Below are 20584 nucleotides of genomic sequence, written 5' to 3'. Positions count from 1 at the left end.
TTCACCAAAATTGAAGGGTAGGGCAGAGTGTGATGGTGTGGGTCAGGAGAATCTAGTCACGACAGAACATCACTTATAATGGTTGATGGTAACCTAACTGTCAGAGGCTACATTGATCAACTCCTGCCATTCCTGCATATTGTTCCAGGCATCGCAGCATTTTTAGCAACTCAATTTTATTGTTGCTACTTATGTTTAGACATGGATGCACTACTCTCCAGGGATGAGCCCCATTGAACATCTGTGGGATGAGCTGGGACAATGTGTAACATCTAGGGTTCAGAGACCAGTGAACAGGCACATGCTTGTCCAGGCTCTAGTAGCAAATGTACAACCTGTAGTATCCGTCACAAATGTACAGACTATTTCTTCCAACAGCTGAATTCTATAATGCTGTGACTTTCACAGTAAACCTGTTAATGGCAAATGTTGATCAGTTTAATATCATTGCCAGTGCACTGTCTTGTCACTAAAATGTCATTGCACCAGCTGCAACACTGTTATTTAACTAATAACTTTGTAAATTGGGTTCAATTGAAAGTGCTGAATTTCTTTTCATAAACTGAATGAACTGTCTTAAGATAACAACAGCAACTTTCAATGTTTTCCAATGGAATGAAAGCTGATCTATTTAATTTGAAACCATTGCACTTCTTAATGTATAGAGGTTTAAACTCTTTCAAAAGAAAATACTTTAGCATACAGTGAAGGTGACTCTTTAATTTGATCAGTCTCTTTTATACCTTTTCTGCTAACTGTAGGATTGGATTTCATTACTGGGATGTATATGTAGTTCTAATACCACCTCTGTTGTTTTACTACAAAATATTATCACCGATGCATTGTTAAATGTTTCACTGTACATCCTGTGTCCTGCATCAGAGAATGACATTTATTGTCCTATTAGAGTCATATACCCAATTTATTTGGAAAATTCTCTTACATTTTAAATTAAACTTGTTTACAAACCAGACTGTTTATACGTTTAGTGGTTTGCTATGCTTTGTCTGACTTGAAATGATAAACTGTTATTTTGAATGATGGGCAGCGATACTGAAGAACAAGAACATATTTTTTGTATGCTGTGGTTTTTCTGCGTCAGTGAAAATAGACAATGGAAGGTGCTGTTCTTAAAAATTGCTAGATGTTCATTATGAGTGTTTATGGGATGCTTCTGCAGTTTACAACATACAGCTTCCTTTGGTTTAGTTGGTTTAGTAAGTATTATATTCTCATTACTGCTGCTAAAATGTTCCAGATTATACTATATTTGTCTGTGTTCAGTCTCTCTGTTCTTAAATTTAAACTTTTTCTTTGGTGTGTATTTTATCATACCTTTGTTTTGTGCTCAGTTTGTTGCTGAAATACAAAAGATTGAAGTAATGAAGATTGAAATAAAAATTAAGATAAAGGCTGAGCCTTGGTCATACAGTAGGAATTTCCATTTCCATTTTTCAATCTGGACAGTCAGATTTTGTAAAAAAAAATGACTTTGTTTTGTAAAGACCATAACTTGAATTGTCTTAGATGACTTGTGCTAAAGAAACTCTTTTGTCACGACACCAACTGCAGGTTTAGTTAAAATAATAAATTCATTACTTGTGCTTGAATACCTTACACATGGACAGAACATATTGCAGGTGGGAATCGGGATGTTGTATTTGATATGATAAAACATTATTGATCGAATTTCAATTTTGATGACTAATCCATGTTCCATAAAGATAGTTATTATAACTAAAATATATTTTCCAATTATTTTGTATTTATTTTATAATTTTAGATTATTTTATGTATTCTTTCCATAAACAGAAACAGGTCAAATTTGACCAAAATAAAAATACCAAACTCTATACTTTTATACAATTTATTTGGGATAAAGAATGTCAGAAATAAATTATTATTCCTGAGAGAAAGTAGGAAAAATCAAGAAATTTACTTAAATGTACTTGTATAATAAACATTTTATACAATACTTAATAATACAACAGCTGTCTTAATAATACAATAGTAGCTGTCTGCATATTTGCCAAAAATTGACAGAGGTTCTCCCATTTATTGGCTTTATTCTTAAAGGTTTTGAAGTGTGTGGTTTCGAACGTTTCTTTGTGCATCATTTACTAATTAAGGGTGAAGTTCTAGAACACTGTTTAGCACTGTTCCTCTTAAAACTATTTTGTGCTTTATCTTTAATCAATTTGTACAATCTTGTTTGTGGTTTTGAAAAGTCCACACACCTTGTATGTTACAGTTTTCAAGACAAACACTTCTTACAGTTTGGATAAATACACAAATGATAGGATCTAGAAAGTTAAAAGAGCAATTTCCATCTTAATGGTCTAAAGTTATTACAGCAGTATTTTTTATCTTTAAGAACACTATCAATGTGCAAATGGCTAGATAATTTTATTATACGATACCAAATCTAATATCAACAAAATGTCTTCAACATCTGCGTGAGCAGAGCTACAGTAAAATACCTCAAAGAAAGTTACCATTAAAGCTATCACTAATTCAACTTTTAGCATCACCACTCACAATGTTTCCATCACTCAAGATCTTTATGACTTACTGTAACTTTCCTTTAAGACTTAAAAGCTAACTGTAGCATAGGGCTCTTGAATATGGGTTCGTTTTCAAAGCGTTAAGATTTAGGAGAGCAGCTCGTATGAGATTACCGAGAGGGTCAAGAAGTTAAGGATGAGTAGATAATTAAATCAACATGATCTTATCCTTGTATTTTAAATGTGGTTTCAGTTTTAAGTTGGCACTGGATATAACTATAACTCCTCAGTTGTAGTTAGGAAGGACATAAGAGATGTTGAAGAATGTTTCTTAACTTGTGATCACTTACATTGGTTGTTAGACACAGAACTGCTGACAAAAAGACAACTCATGCAGACTAATTTCTTAAATATCCAACTACTTCAATTATCTATTGAATTTATCATTTCAGAAAGGGGAATTGGTTACTTTTTGTTTATGGTTTGGCACGATTCATGTTCCTCTTAGATAGAGACTTCATTTAATGTCGAAGTTGTGTTTTACATTGAGTAATTAATTTAGTTAATGGTGGTTAGGTCTTTTGTTAATCTTTTTTAGTAGGGTTCATATTGATATGCATTTAGTATTAGGCATAACAGTGCTTGTAACTCTAAATCAATTACCTTCTAAAGCAAGAAGCTCACTGCACCTCAAACTCTATTTAAAACAGTTGAAGAAAATTAAGAGCATTTATTTCTACTTGTGGTTACAAATGTACCTTGATATAATTCAAGATTCTTTCATTTTTATTTTCCAGAATGTTATAGTAATGCATTCAATAATTATTAATTATATTTTTCTAACATTATCTTTCTTACATTTATTACTAATGTAAGAAAAACTTAGTATTTTCAGTTTACAATATATAAATCTAACCCTGTAAAAAATGTAAATGTTATTTCTATTATTAACTGAGAAGACAACCGTGTTTGTGACATCTTACAATATAACACCCAAGATATATTAATGCATTTATTTATTTCTTTTATTTCTCAATAGCTGCAGAGGGAAAATTTATTGTCACTCAGTCTCCTGAGCGTATACATGCTGTTGAGGGGGGATCAGTTCAGCTGCTCTGCTCTTGGAAAATGCAAGATGCTGTCCAAGCAAAAGTTGAATGGAAGAAAACTGACCCATCACACCCTAAACAAACAGTTATGCTACAAAAAACAACCAGCATTGGTGAAGAGGATACCTCTGAATTCACGATCACTCAAGTCACTCTGAAAGATACTGGAACATACTGGTGCACGGTCACAGTCGAGATCCCTATTCTACTGAATGGGCAGGGAACAGGAACTATGCTTTTTGTACAAAAAAGTGAAAAGATCCATGAAGGTAAGTAAAGCAGTTGTCTTTGTTTGATATTTCGTAAAATAGAAAAAGTGTGTGAAGTTTAACATTAAAATCCAGAGATAATAAGACCAATACCAATAAAATTATGGGAATACCATTTTTACGTTATACAGAATATCATAAAAATAAACTTTTTTTATGTAGTGCCTTTAAAAGTACAGTATCTTCTCAAAAACTTTATGGAAAAGTTAAAAAAAAACACCAAAAAAAGAAAACGGTAACAAAGAGGGGATATGATAAAATCAGCACTAAGAAACACAGGGAATTAGAAATGCAAGGAGTGGACACAGAAACCAGTTCAATAAAATCTATTCTGAGCAAACGTCTTCCTGAGTCTGGATCTGAATACACTCAGGGTAGGGAATAGAATCCTTGGGTATGGAATTTCAGAGCTCTGTGACATAGCAAGAGAAGGCTCTCTCTCCCACAGAGTGTAACCAAGCTTGGGGCACACATAGGAGACCAGAATCGGATGAATAAAGGTTGTGAAGTGAGGATTAGGGAGATAAGTCATATTAATACCACCACTCTCTGCCATGGAATTGGATGACTCTTGTATAAGATCACTTTATTAGCCATATACAATTATTTGCATTAGGAATTTGTCTTTTCGCATACCCCAGCTTGCTCTCCATGAGACACACAGACAGGGAGAGAAACTTGGGGTCAGAGCACAGGGTCAGCCACTGATACAGTGCCCCTGGAGCAGCTGGGGTTAAGGGCATTGTTCAGGGGCCCAACAGAGTAGGATTTCTCTGCCAGCCACAGGATTTGAACCAGCACCCTTCCAGCCACAGGTGCAGATCCTTAGCCACATCTTGGGTAGAAGATTATAGTTACATTTTATAGTTTACAGCAAATGTTACATATAGAAATTGGTTCCCTGTTTCAGATAAGATTGCTTTGACTAGGCAAAAATTGTGATGCTTCTTGGGGGTGACACATGGACATTCTCACAAGTAAAGTTCAGTAAGTACCAGACTAGCTCAATACCTCAGGACTAGACATTATTAGTACAGCACTTAGGCCAAATACAATAAAGCAAAGACTACCAGATAGTTCCCAAATAAATAATAGAACCGAGTCGATAGCATTGATTACAGCTAATGACTGCTGCCCTCCACAGTTAAGGAGACTAAATTAACCAATCAAACACTATAGACTAAGCAGGAGAGCAAAACTAGTTATCTTTTAATTACACAAAATTACCAGAATTTATTTAAAAAAAAAACATTGATATGAAAACATTTAAAGAATTTCCTAAGTGGTTCAAATTTGATTTGTATAAAGGCATAAAATATTATGAAATAGCCCCAGACAAATGTGATTACATTGCAAGTATCTAAAATAAAACCAATTAAATTAAACTAAGCTTAAATTAAACTAGGCTAGTCCATAATCCTGATTTTAGTCATTATGTAGTGAATAACATTGGGAGTAGCATTATTTATAATGATTTTAGATCCCAATTTATTTTCTCTTTTTAATTTGCCAACATGCATTTTCATTTTCACGAGTTCATTGTTCCTTCTTACAATCCAGTATGATTTTTTTAGATATAGTAATGTCATGTGTGATAAAACAATACGTGATAGTATACTATACCTATGGTATGATTAATGACTTTCAGTCTAGTAATGTGCAAAATACACTACCAATCAAATTGACTCACCAGATAACAACACTTACAAAGTATGGTTGGTCTGTTCTAAGTAGTGCAATTTTAATAGTAGCATTATTTATAGTGATTTTAGATACTATTTTATTTTGCTGTTTTTTCCCCAACAGCTAAGGCACATTTCCTCAAACGAGGCTCCATTTTACCAAACTAAACACAAAACAAAAAAACACACAGTGATCTGTACAAACCTCCAACTTGTATGACAAAATTGAACAGTCTACTCAAAAACACTTTACTAAATCAAACTTTGCACACAAAAGCCATCCAATACACAGACACCACTGAATACCCATTAGGCACTGGTGAGATCTATTCAAAACACTACTATAAAAACCTGTTACTGCAATAAATCAGGGTCCATATGCGTTTTCAGAACAACCTCTATACATTTTGAACTTTGCAACTTCATGCTACTGTAATCTACATAAATGAAATAAGTGTGCAAATAAAAGAACACAATGTCAAATTACAAAAATTTCCCTGAGTGTACAGGGCAGTAAACTGAAGTTGGATGAAAAGGTAAATGTGAAAATACACTATTCAAAAGCAAAGTACAGTAAAAATATTTCCCAAGTATTCAACTATGTAAAATAAGAAAAAGAAAGTTGCTATAAAGAGAGAAAAATCACATTTATTCTGCCTCAGCATCCTGTCTCTGGGCTGGATCAGGCCAGAGAATCTCATCTACATCACAGGCAATGTAAGCTCTGGCCAGGCAGCGGGGAAAGACCACCCCTGGCAAGACTCCAAGGTAATGTCCCCACAAGCCTCCTCCATTGCCCGTTGAAGGTTTTCCCGCTCATATGGATTTCTGTCATATACCTTCCACCCCTATGCCGAGAAAAATGTCTCTGTAGGGTTGAGGAATAGGGAATAGGGTGGAAGAAACAGGTTAGAGAATCTAGGATTGTCAGTGAACCAGTTGCACACCACAGCCGTGCGGTCGAAGCTGACCGTCACACCCTCTGCAGCCAGAGGGCGCTCCATCTCTGTCCTGTCTCTCATTTCCTGTTCTTTGCTGTCCTTCCGGTGTTTCTCTCTCTCTGGGACTATATATTTCCGGGTCTCTCATTCTACCTTCGCTCAGCATTGACGTTCGGATGTCCTGAGACCCGCCTAGCAGGTCGCCCCATGTCTGCTACCCGAGGGCATAGGTTTCTCTACGGCATTTCCTGAACAGCTGAGCCGGGCTAACCCCCGTCTCGCCGCTACCCATAGGGTCTTTTCGCTCTCTTGTCATTCCACCATTCGTCCCTTCCGACATCCGTGACACTGACATTGTCCCAAATAACAACGTAATAATAATAATTGCTTACACTTATATAGATCTTTTCTGGACACTCCACTCAAAGCACTTTACAGGTAATGGGGACTCCCCTCCATCACCACCAACGTGCAGCATCCACCTGGATGATGTGACGGCAGCCATAGTGCGCCAGAATGCTCACCACACATCAGCTATTAGTGGGGAGGAGAGGCAGAGAGTAGCATGACTTCTCTGGCTGCCCCGGCTCCCTCAGCTCTTGTTGAAATAAATCATCCCGAAGGTCATCGAGGAAAGCCACCCGATGTGCTGTGTTATATTGGCCCAGAGTGGCATGGTGGTGGAGGACCCCCCGGTGGCTGACGGCGACACACAGTGTGACATTGCCTCCATGCTAGCCAGGGACATCCACAACGGCCTGGTGGCTGATAATCACCCTCTTCTCCTCCGTTTGGTGAAGTTAAATCCTGCCTCAATGAAGATGCACTCATGTTGGAGGGTCTCTGGCATCAAGCTCAGATATTCTCTTGAAAAGATTATGTATATTACGTAGAAATACAGTAAACCACTAAAAATATTACTATAGTAAAAGTAGGCCATTATGGCCTCTCGCTATAAACTGCTGAAATACATTATCCGAAAATATTGGATGAAGACTTTTGTACTTGGACATATTCCAAGTGCTGGTCTTTGACTCTTTCTGAATTCCTTTCAAAAGGAACACGGTAGGCTTGTTTTGTTCGTATTCTGTTGTGTCGAAGGACGCGGTCCATGGTTGAAATGCTGATTTGGTCAATTCCTTGAAATGTACCCTCATCTTCAATTATTCTGGTCTGAATTTCTCACCGACGAATGACATTGTTGGCTATGACCATGTTGACAATTGCAGTTTCCTGTTCTTCTGGAAATTGCCATGGTCTGCCTCCATGAACTTGTTGTCTCTCAGTTCTGCAAAAATAGAATAAGAGCTGTTGGGCTACAGTCATCCATTTTTACAAAATAATACAATTCCCAAGTTCATGTGATACAGTAGGTAGGTCCCTTTAGGCCATGAAGGCCCCATGGGGAATGGGGGACAAGGGCCACCATTTTTCTTTGACCATCTTACTCTGGAAGTGGAGGTGATCTGGTCAGCATCACACTCTGGCCAGCCTATTACCCCCAGAAGGATTAACCCCAGGTACTCATTTGGAAAGCAGACTGAGTGGACCTGGGAGCCGTCTGGAAGGAATTCGAGCAAGCTACATCGCTTGACCCTACCTGGGATTAAACCCGGAACCTTCGTACCCTTGCCGTCTGAGCTACCACGGCTTCTTTGTGATACAGTACAGTAATAATGTATTTCCCACTCAGCTCCACACAGTATTACAGTACAGTAGAGCAAACAGGTAAGAGAGCAGAATACAGCACTGCAATGTTACAGTAGTTAACAGTAAATTACCTGTTTTGTTCTCTGAAGGTCCAGATTATAGATGCTACTGTGAAGTAGCTCAAATTTGGCTGTACTCTTTGCCCAGCTTCACTCATTATCATTCCATTGACAAGGACATGGTCAACTACAGTAGCATGGATCTCATCAGATACAAATGTTCTCCTTCCTCTTCCATTTCCTCTCAGTTGTACTGTTCCTCTTACTTGAGCACTTTCTGCTTTGTTTGGATCCATTGTTCCAAAGCATATGAACTCACCTGTGGCCCTTTTTATACATCCTGAGTTTATTTTTGGTGTGTGAACAATTTGGCTTATTAGTGTTTGCATCTTGAGAATGTTATGTTAATTGATTTCAGGTTGCGATGATATTGTGATGATTGTTGAATGCCAGTGCTTTCTAAATGAGCACATGGTGCAACCTGTGCTTTATGAGGAGATTTGTGTGTAGAGTTTTGCACAAAAGGTTAAACAAATCTGCAACTTGTGTGAAACCAGGTGAATATGTTTATAGTTTTTGGAAATGAGTCTTTCTTTTGGTAGCTGATGTAATAGTTTGAGATGTTTTGCTCATTGAATGATTTTTAGTGTCTAAATGATTGAGAAAAATTGTAATTAGAAAGCCATTACTGAATTGAAAAAAAAAGTGTTACATCCAGAAAAGACTGAAAGTGAAAAACCTTCCTAATGTATAAAATACTGTATATTACCTCATGTTAGGTATTATAGTAGGGATCACCTATTATAAGTCTTCTTCCTACTTTGAAAACAGCTCTTGTTTAAAGAATATGCAGACCATCAGCTTCATGCTAGGTAAGTATACTGGAACAAAAAAACAAGAACACTTGACAAAAATTAACGTCTGGCATCAGCCATGCTGCCTCACCCACATGGTCAAAACCACTTTCCCACTCATCGTCTTGTGAACTGCTGCACAAGCTGAATTGAAACTTGGCAGATTTCATGAACAACTTGTTTTTTATTTGTATTTTGCCCCTGAAAGTGTGCTGTACTCATTTTTACACCTGGGTCGTGGGTCATAAACCATTTTGAGAAACATGACCCAGCTGCCCTTGTTGTTGAGATACTAATGGATTTAGAGAAGGATACAAACAAACCTTGCAATGGACTGACATCCTGTCTAGGGTGTATTGTGGCTGTTGAATGCTGGGAGAGGATCCACCTGCTCCATCACCCTGGATCGGATAAAGCAGCTAGAAAATGGATGGAGGAATCCAAACAGAGCATATGTCATGGTATCTCAGCATCCTGACCCGGAAGCAGTGTGTCTAAGAACCTCTAAACCCTTACCTCTCTCCCCTTATTTTCAAGCTTACTTACCCTCTCCCTGCACCTATAAAAGGGGAGCCCCTTTCCCTCTTTCTCTCTCTTTTTTTTGCACCACCCTAAGATGAGCAGCAGCAGTTATTAGCCCTCCCTGTGCCTCCTTCCTAATCCTGATGATTTGCTATCATCTTCCTGGCATGGCTGGGCAGCAATAAAAAGGCAAACAAAATATTAGAATATGTTGTTAACATAGTAAAAGTTTAATAAAGGGATGTTATGATACTGTATGTACAATGAAGTAGTAAAACTACATTTAGAATACTATGTAAAATTGTGTTCACCACAATACAAAAAGATATTGGTATGTAATCAGTCCAGAGACGAGCAACCAATACATACTGGGCTCAAATTAATTCCTTTACAGGTAATGGGGGCTCCCCTCCACCACCACCAATGTGCAGCATCCACCTGGATGATGCGATGGCAGCCATAGTAAGCCAGAACGCTCACCACACATCAGCTATCAGTGGGGAGGATAGTAATGAAGCCAATTCATAGATGGGGATTATTAGGAGGCCATGATTGGTAAGGGCCAATGGGAAATTTGGACAGGAAGCCAGGGTTATGCCCTGGGATTTTTAATGACCATAGAAAGTCACAGAAAGTTTTATGTCTCATCCGAAGGACGGCGCCTGTTTACAGTATAGTGTCCCCGTCGCAATACTGGGGCATTAGGACCCACATAGGCTGCAGGGTGAGCACCCCATGCTGGCCCCACTAACACCACTTCCAGCAGCAACCTTAGTTTTTCCCAGGAGGTCTCCCATCCAGGTACTGACCAGGCTCACACCTACTTAGCTTCAATGGGTTGCCAGTTGTGAGTTGCAGAGTGATATGGCTGCTGGCTAAGGTTGGTTACCTTCTCCTTCTCATGTCTCCTCTGACGTCCTTGTCCTAAAGCCTAGGGGGTTGGCTCTCAGCTGAGGAAATGCATAATCATAATTCTAGTACCAACACAATGAATATATGTGAAGTGAAGTTCCTGTGTAAACCATTACAGTCATTACAGACAACAGTCTGACTGCCATGTCTTTCTCTTTTTCTTCTTTGTCAATACATGGCCCATAACATTAATCCTGCTATTTGAAAACTCTTTGGCTTATTAACTCCTGTCAATCCTACATGCTAAGTGTCATGCTAGGTTGCTAGGTGCCTGTACAGCCAACATTTTGCTCTGAAAGTGCCTGTTTCTTTGGAACTGTTACTTTATTTGAGGTTAACATTTTCTTTTAAAGTTTAAAGTTTCCTGACCAACTAAAACTGCTTCTGATTTACACCTCACAGCTTGCTGTGATGATATTCATATCTGCAGACGATCATCAGTTGCTTGGCAAAATACAGTTTCTAATGAAAACAGCTCCTGTTTAAAGTTTAGTTAATCAACTCCAGAGTTGGTTGGTATCATTTTAGTTACAATGCTGTTCCAATATGATGAAATAGTGTTCTTTTTCCCTCATAATCCAGAATCGGCACTTGACCACCATATTTTGGCTCTTGTCAATACACATCTCACACCACAAACTACTACTGTGTAAACAAACATTGTTTGGCCTAATTAAAGCTGCTAGATAACGTTCAAGTGGCAATATGATTCACTTATCTCAAAACAGGGGTCCTGTTTAAATCAGCCTACCTGACTGACCAATTTGTTCTCAAATACTACTGTTAAAAGGATTGACTAGAAACATGTCAGGTTTATCACACTAAACCATGTTTCAGACTTGAGCATCCAATGCTGCAGCTGATGATTCATGTCTAAAGTGGGTCATCAACTGCTCCAAATTGCTAACTGCTTCACAAACACTTTGGCCAATAAACCACAAAAGCGGTGGGTATCATTCTAGCTTCTCCTTAGTTTACTTGTTGTAAACTCTTTTAATATAAAGCTTGAATGTTGCCATAACCACTTGCAGCAACTTTTTAGAACTGCTCCTTTGGGTACAACATTTACAACAAACTAAGACACACAAACTTTATGAAGTAACATTTTTTATTTTAAAAACACTCAGACGGAAAGTTCTTACTAACCGCGCATGTTAAGCTACAGATTTTTTTTCTCTTGTTTTGTTTTAGACACAGACAGCACTGTGAAGTGGACAGTCTCATACATCTTGCGGTGTCTTCCCTTTCTCACACTGCTGACAGCTGTTTTCTATCTGTGCAGAGGGGAGAAGAAAGGGCCAGGTACTGACTAAAGATATATCAGGACACAATAACTGAATTAAAATATAATGACCAAATTAAAATATAAAAAAAATCTCACTAGAGAGGATCCAGATTCTCAGAACTAGTTAACATAAAAAGCAGAGCCGGGCACCACAACACAATGATAGAGAAATGCTGGTCCATAACAGTAAGATGAAAATTAAGATTCTCCATAAAAACAATAATGTTCTTCCCTTATAAGACATGAACAGCACAAAGGACAATAACAAGTTTGTTGCCTGTGGCAACAAACTTTAAAAATAAGAAAAGCAAAGCCCTGACAGCAAAAGTAAGTAATGTGCATAAGAAATAATAATGTGAAATTCTTAACAAAGTTCAGTTGTAAAAAATATGTACACTTTCACTAGATCCAGAGACCGACGGAATGTCCAGACTTGGGGAGTTAGAAATAAAAGAAAAGGCTGCATAAAGACTAAAATAATTTTAAAAAATTCTTTTATTTTTCCAAATGCTTTCATCTGATGTATTTGCCTGTAACTGCAGTTTATTAACTACAGTTTGTCTCCTTTTTATATTTTTAGGATGGTAAAGAAAATATGCCAATGTTATATACCACCTTCTTAATGATAAATCAGAAATCACTCTATAAATTGTTCATAGGAAACTATTGCTAAAACTAAAGAGATGTTTTGTATTTTCATTGTTTTTTAGCTAATGCAAATGCTAATGAAGAGTCAAGTGGTGATGAAAATGTACCTGCGTCATTGGAGCCTGCTTCCCCACAGGAGAGCTCAGAGCTCTGAGCACAAATAATACTCTTTCCTGTTCTCTTTTTTTACATTATCTTAAAAAAAAACAAGATAAAAAGTGTTGCTTTTTACAAACTGTAGTAGGTCATGTTTAGTGATTGTGTTCAAACAATTGCTGGTGTAAAAATTATTTAATGTTTGTCTAGGTGAAGTACATTTCGAAATAATAAAATTGTAATCCTTACTCACTAAGGATTAGTTTCAAAAATGCTTTTAAAACCCTTGTATGTTTTGTCTCTTACCTTTTAATTGTTATATTCTTATCTCACTCCCCAATAAAGCTGAAGTGCTACAGAGATCGTCTCTCCCTGACATGCTGAAACGTCTTTCCCTGATACAGAAACACCAGACTATCTCACACTTATCTTTTATCAGTTATATACTTTACCTGACCACAGTAAGAGATAGCAAAGAGAAACAGCCCCTGACAAAGTACAGGCTCACTGAACACAGCCTGGCCATAGAAACTGCACATCACGGGCAGACCTGGCTGCTCTCCCACTGCCAGTGGTGAGAAGCAGAGACAGAGTCACCCCTTGTGCTGCATTGTGAGAAATACTCCGGAATTAGGCAAATCTTCCCTACAATCACAAATATAATCACAGAATTCTAATACCTACCAGAATCCGAACTGCTTCCAATCCTACAGGGAAAGGAAACTCAGTAGAGCTGGAAACCCAGTATGTTATCTTCTGTCACAGCCTCAGGAACATACAGGGAGCCTGTCTCTCAATAATGTCTCACGTTTAATATGAGTTATGTCCAATCATAATACTGTACTGTAAAAGCCTATAAATGTCTCTATTTTGAACAGACAAGCATCTATTCTTCATTTGTCTGTATTTTGTTAACATGTCACGACTTGGAAAAATATGTGCCCAATACACTTAAATGTATTTAAATATTATTGAAAAATACATCTTTATAAAAAGCATTAAATTAAGTGAATTAACAAACAATGATGTTTCAAATTAAAAGGACTACTATTTTGTCTGTAACTGTATGTGTATACAGTGTACAATTATTAATTTTTAATGACAACAATTCATCCTGGACAGGGTGGAAATCCATCACAGGGCACACACACACACACACACACACACACACACACACACACACACACACACCAAGTCATATTTTACCTGAACTGAATTAACCTACCAGTAAGTCTTTGGACTGATGGAAGAAACCAGAGCCCCGGAGGAAACCGACATGATCAAGGGAGAACATATGAACTCCACACAGATAGCACCCCATGAATTGAACCCAGAGCTCCAGCACTGCTGGGAACAGAGTAAATATAGAACCTGTAAAGATACAGCCACAGACCCACCCTGTAAGGCTTATGTATTGAACTAATATAAACATCTACAGCCAAAGACCATTTAAGTCAGTTAAAAAGGAGAGAACAGATCTCAATGTTTCCAACTTTAATTTTCATTTAAATTCATAAAGACAGAAACAGTTAATGCATCAGGAAAGTTGAAAAAAATATATTCTGGATTGTTATAAGTAAAATGATTAAAGTAACATTTTAAAAAATATTTTGGACTTAGAATGTGATATTATCAAGAGGGCAACTAATTGTAGAAACTTGCTTGACCACTCTACTAGATTGTTTTTTTTTAACATAATATGTATATAATTATATTCCATATTGTATATATAAAAACAGAATACGATAAATAGCATCTAACCAACAAGTAGAAAAGTAGAAAACCCCTAAATTCCAATCCCCAAGCATTCCACCCAGAATGGCCACATCTCCATGTTACATCATCAGATCAGACTACTTTCTGAGTCTATTTCTAACTGGTCAAGAATTATGAGCTGAAAGAAATAAACTGAAAGAAGTTACCTTATAATCATCTAAAACAACCAGGAAGAGAAAACTACAATCTGTAGTCCAACACAAAAACCAGAAACTGTCTGCATCAAAGGCTGATGGTGAAGGAATTCATTCCCTCACACCTTTTGTAAAAAAAAAGTTTTCTCATTTTTTGTCTACTAAAGGAATTGTCTGGTGATTTAGAACTTTAGACTTTAGAATGTCAAGTGACGTACATTGTAAAAGTTAGCTTTTTATTCACAGTATGGATTCTTTGTGTGGAAAAATGTGGACACACATTAACATTCCCTTTGAAAATTAAAACAGATAGCAAACATGAATGAATAGACTGTAAATATAGAGCAATATGATATAAAAATGCAAAGTCAAAACAGTTTACTTATTTCTACGAGTACAGAAAACACATGTGGTTTAAAAGGAGTGTAGACCTGTAATAAGTGAAGTACGTTTTTGTCATCTCACTCAACACATGTACATTATTTGCTGTGAAATTGTATATCAATAACTCATTTTGTCAAACTGTTCAGGCAACAAGGAAACAAGAAGGTCAGGTCCTTCTTTAGATTGGCATTGCCATACGTGAGAAGAGAGGCGATACCTACAGCAAAGGCGGACATTGCGAGAGCTCCAAAGAAACTGACCACTTGCAAGTTTGCCGAAGTGTATCCACCACAAAGCAAAAAGAACAGGATTAGGTCACAGATGAGGTAGACAACGACCAGGCAGACGATCATTTTGGAGATTCTGGTTTGGGCCAGCAAAGCTGGAGAGTGAGAGGGCGAGCTCTCTGGAGCCTCGGGAGAGCGTCTGCTTCTCTTCATGTGGTGCATGTGATGGCACAGGTACAGCACAAGCCCGACACAAGCCAACAGCATGATGCCGGCGGGGGCGACCAGCAGCACAAACCCGTTGAACATCGCAAACTCAAAGGACACTCCCGACAGCTCAGCGGATATCTTACAAGACTGAACCGTGAAATTGTCAGGGCCCGTGGAGGCGTTGATGTAGTGGATGTTTTGGGCGTAAACTGCAGGGAAGCTGAAGATACAGCACAGAGCAAAGCTCCCTCCGAGGAAAACCAAAACGAAAGTGGACACATTTTGCTTAAGCTTGTTGAACGCGGCATTGGGAATGCTGACAATCTTCAGGAGATAAAATGTGCACAGACAAGAGGTAAACCAAAAGCTGGATGACCCTCCCAGGATTAGGGCATAAGTTAGCCCTCTGTATCCAGTTAGTCCCACCTGGCAGTGCATCTCAAAGGTCTTGATTGCTATCCAGGTGAAACCAGACAAACTGAGAAGCAGGTTAGCCAGTGTGATGCAGGTGATTATTATTTCCCCAGCTAGAAACAAATTTTTCCTCTCTTTTGCTTCTTTAGTTATTGTCCAGGCACGACACATATTGCTACAGATGATGAACACGTTCCCAGTGACTGCAAAGAACGACAACAGCGCATTTCCAGCAAATCCACCATACACAACCAAATTCATTGCAAAAGTAGATAAGAAAAAATACACTCTGTGTCCTTTCCTTCTCTTTCTTTAAAACTTTAGGCCCCCAAACTCCACACACAACTGATTTTGCTCACAGTTCACAAATGCGAATTATTTTCCTTTGCAAATGCAACCTGCTCATGCAGCGCAGGTTTTTCTTCCGTTTTCCTCTGTCTCTGTGGTAAATTAGCTGGTACTAAAACTCTAAACAAATCACTACATCTGTGGGCATATGATGTATACTTAAAAAACCCTACAAAGCCCACAGAGCAGGAAATGAATTTGCTGTCCAGGTGTTCTAGATATTGACTAGGATCACTGACTAGGATCATATGTCAAGAATGATGGCTCCTAAACTAGCATTAAAGTAATCAGGTTAGTTGATATTCCATATAATATTAATATCTGAAAACATTTTGAGTGTCACCAGTGCAAATCAGAAAAGGGTGTGCTTGGATTTTGACACATTTAAGCATGAAAAGTCGCACTGATGGAATCAGATGAGTAGAAGGGAAACGAAAGATTAGTAGCATAATATTATGTAAGGGAGAGTCTGCAAATGTGTTCAAGAAAGCTTTGCTTGAAGCAGGAAAGAAAATGACTGTGTTCTTTGTTGGTTTTTATGTGACATAAATGGTTTTCAGTCAGGGAACCGGAAGTCATGCAAATAAAGGGGAAAGGATGCAATTTATAAGAAAATCAGCCAGGCCTACAGTACTAGTCCTATTTGCACACCAAAATGCCCGCATGGTTTACATGCAAAACGAACATGAGAGAATGATACTGTGGAATAAGATATTTAGATATAAATGATACCTTGCCAAGTCCTTCTGGCACCGGTGCCTGCCTATGCCTAAGGAAACTACAGGATGCCCAGCACTTCTGCTGGTCCAGAACAGTGTTGGTGCAGACAGATCTCGTGCAGATTCACCTGCAACAGTACCAGGTGGGGGCTCCTGGGACCGGGTCAATGGGATTGGGCTGGAGATTGATTCAACCTGTTGACCATGGAGTGTTTTACCAAGTTGCCCTGGGTCAGAGTGCTCCATAGTGGTGTACTGTCCATTCTGCTACAAGGAATGTACAGTAAGCCCTATTTTTAGTCCCCCCTGGAGTTCTGTGGCATCCGGGGACAGAACTTGGAGTCTCCCAGGATGTTTATCAATGGCTGGGGGTTCAGAACACCTCCATCACACCTCCCCTCACCTCAGAGCATATGAGGGCATGTAAGCTTCCTCCCTGGCAATTATCTACAAAAGTTCAGAAAAAAAATATCCTAAAGCTAAATTTAATTTCGCACATCTCTACACTTCAGACTTCACGAGTAAGCCCCCTGTAGGGCCCCGAGGCCTACAGGGGGCCTCCTCAATGTACAACACCATATATTTATCTTAATCAGCACGTTCGCAAATGTGAAACAAAAATTCCCTCCAGTGGCTCTTTCTGTGCTGATCTAAGATGTTAAACTTTGTTAGAGATTATAATATAATTACTTGTGAATGTAAGTGTGGTAGTTTGTTTATCCATCTAATGTGTAATGAAACACTACAAGTGTAACGAACGAGTTCTTTCAGGGCCCTATGCTGACGACACGATCCGGGGTGGAGTGAGGAAAACACAGGGGAAAAAGGCATGCAGGAGTCGGGAATAAAAATGGGGGGGGCGTGTCCAAAGTGCGCAGGTGTCCAGGGAGGTGAGTCTGCAAACAATCCAGAAGTAGTCCAAATGGGGAATCCAACACGGGCAAAGTCCAAAGCCGGGTGGTACATCTGAGACTAGACAAGATAAAAACAGGAACAGAAAATAAAACCATAACAGGGGGCAGGTGCACAAAATCAAGTCTGAAGTGAAAGAGCCAGAGCGCCCTTAAGGGGGAGGGACTACAATCGTGACACAAGTGAGTTTTTACTTGTGTTGCAAACTATGTTGTAATAGTCTAAAATTAAAATCATGCAGTTGCAATCCATAAATGCACATCGTCATCCAAAAGGACGTACCTATTGGGCACTGAGAAAAGGAAGAGCAGAAAAGAAGGGCAGGAAAAGTGATCTCAAGACAGAGGTATGCCAAACCAAGTCACTGTAATAATGCATTTGTATATCATCTGGTTTGGAGTCTGTCAGATCCATGTAACTGGTGAACAGTTAGACAAGCCACATTTTGTAGCTACACATGTAGACTACGTAAGGTGTTTTACTAGAGTTAACAAATTAATGTTTCACACTATTACTTTCAATGTTAAAATATATGTTATCTTTGTAAAATGTGGGCTTCTTCCTGTTTTTAAGTAATTTATGTTTACTTCTAAACTGGTTAATAAAAGTTTTCTAGTTGTATAATTCATTTACTTGTTCTAAATAGTAAAATAAGCTGCTCAAATTGTGATCTGGGGGGGCCTTTTCCAAGATCTGGACAAGGGTCCCAAAAAAGCTAGGGCCTGTTGATGGAAAATCAGTTCTGATGTATTCTATGATATATTGTATGATATAGTCTCTGAACAGCGTGAATTCATATGTTTTGATTCTAACAGGACATACTGTTCTTTATATTTTTACAAGTCTGCATTAAATGTGCATAAGTACACACAATAACAATCAAAAGACAAAACATACTCAAAACTGATTCAGCTTTCTTTAATTTCACAAAAATATTTTGTTCAATAACTATTTTAGAATGCGCAGCTTTTATATGAGTGTAAAAGAAATGAAAAGATAAAGGAGAGTCACTGAAGCTCATAAAGAAAGACAAAACTATTTGGGGACCTCAAGCACATTTTCCCAGTTTTCCCCATTTCATCTGCCACTGAACTGATGCAAGTGCAGGGCCACCACTCAGACATACAGTATTAAGAATGATGAGAATCAATGAAAAACATATGCCAATGATATTCAAGATATGTCTCACCATATAAAGCCAGGCAATTGACCAAGGGAAATCTTATTAATTATTAAGAGCACATACATTTCTCTTAAATAGGATCCTAAATATTTTACTGTTTAGTTTTTGTTGGACCACAATCCAGGTCTAAACAAAGGTCTCCTTTTGGATGTAGTCTTTGCTGACAGCTCTTTTATCAGCTAATCTTGATTTGGGACTGTCTGATCACTTGACTGTTTTTTTTTTTATGTTGAAGATGTCGACCACATTTGGTTCGCAGATTCTTCTCTCTCTTCCCTTTCTTAGTTTTCTTCCTCTGATACTTTGAAAGAAAAATGTGCTGTGCAGTTTTTCAATAGACAATACACACACTTGATACCTTGGCGTTACGCCAATAAATGTCAATAAACGAGCTGAACCCTATGCAAAGCGAGGGTCCAAGATGGCAAACAAGTCCGTGAGGTGTAATACAAAAGAGCAAAACCCAAGGGTCAAAAGGAGATGTCAAAATCTGTGAGATCAGTCAGGTGAGAGAAAGCAAGCAGCGAACTGACTAGCCTATGAATCAAAATACCAAGTGAGGAAGTATGGGGACAAGGAGCTTAAATAGTGAAACAAGGGACATGATTGGATAATGAGGTAACAAGTGCAATTAATGTGGTCAGGTGTGGTGCGTGGTAGTAACACTTGGGCCCTGTTAAATCTTGGTCTGTCTCCTATACTTGCTGTATTCCTTAGTACACTGAACAGTTTCTTCCTATGAAGGTGGTATCTGATGCTTTCATTTCTGAAATGTATATCTTAAGTCTTGAAAGCAGTACCTAGCTAAAGTACTTGCCACATGACAAGTGCAAATCCATCCATTTTTCTCACATTATCACTTTGTTGTTCTTCCTTACGTCAACCCTGTGCAATAGAGTGTTTTGGCAAACCTGATACTGTCCTGAAAATGGTTAAATCTTACCTTGCTGAGTCACATGTGTTTTAAATACATAGACATTTATTTGCTATAAATCCATCTAGACTTCAATTATTATACAGTACTGCCATTATCCAGTACAAACAGAAAGTGATGCATCTGTAGAAACAGATGAGGATGTGGGGTTTTCTACATGGGAGAGGAACATTAATAAACCTGCTTTGTTCAGTCTTGTGAAGTTTAGTTTGTGGTTGCGAGCTTAGATATGTTTCCTACTCTTGCCTTCTTTGTCTTCTTGGGGTGGGTTTTGTGATTCTCAATCTGTAACATTGATGATATAGTTATCATATATGTATAAATACGACCCTGTATGGAGAAATAGAATTTAGCTAGTAAGGATTTTGGGCTCTTCCAGACTCAAGCCCTGTCAACTGATTTAAGAAATCTCTGAACGTTTCCTTTTTCTATTTAAAGATATATCTGTGGAATTGAGTGGGGAATTGCCTTTAACACAATAATTGTCATTTACATGCTAGTGCATCAGTGTCTTATGACAAGTTCACTATAGGGTCTTTAATGCAAGAGTCCAAGATAAGCAATATAACAATAATTCTTTATATTTCTGATATAATGTTTTTAATCTTGGGACTAACTTCATCCACTACATTTTCTGACAACTTTAGAAATGTTTTAATTTCTATGAACACAAAATAACAGCACTTAGCATGAAAATTGGCATTCTATATATATATTTCTTTTTTATAATGAAAAATGTAATTGCAGAGTCTGTTAACTTCTTTGTACGGCGTTAGAAATAAGCACACTTTGAAATCTAATGGCAAAGAACA

At 38.0% G+C, this 20584-nt stretch overlaps 1 protein-coding gene across 1 annotated transcript; it reads right to left on the bottom strand.

Annotated features, from left to right (window-relative positions):
* Positions 1–14950: 14950 nt before the first annotated feature.
* On the bottom strand, positions 14951–15937 carry LOC102693413 (taste receptor type 2 member 9-like). The gene has a single exon (XM_006629673.1). It carries the CDS (start codon positions 15935–15937, stop codon positions 14951–14953), a length of 987 nt encoding a protein of 328 aa, XP_006629736.1.
* Between the last annotated feature and the right edge of the window lie 4647 nt (positions 15938–20584).

This window comes from Lepisosteus oculatus, chromosome 1, assembly GCF_040954835.1.
Source record: "Lepisosteus oculatus isolate fLepOcu1 chromosome 1, fLepOcu1.hap2, whole genome shotgun sequence".
NCBI lineage: Eukaryota > Metazoa > Chordata > Actinopteri > Semionotiformes > Lepisosteidae > Lepisosteus > Lepisosteus oculatus.
Note: the sequence above shows the minus strand (reverse complement) of the source record. Positions and strands in the feature narration are given on the sequence as shown.

Coding starts and splice junctions, on each gene's coding strand:
- LOC102693413 (XM_006629673.1), bottom strand. CDS start 15,937: ATGAATTTGGTTGTGTATGGTGGATTTGCTGGAAATGCGCTGTTGTCG.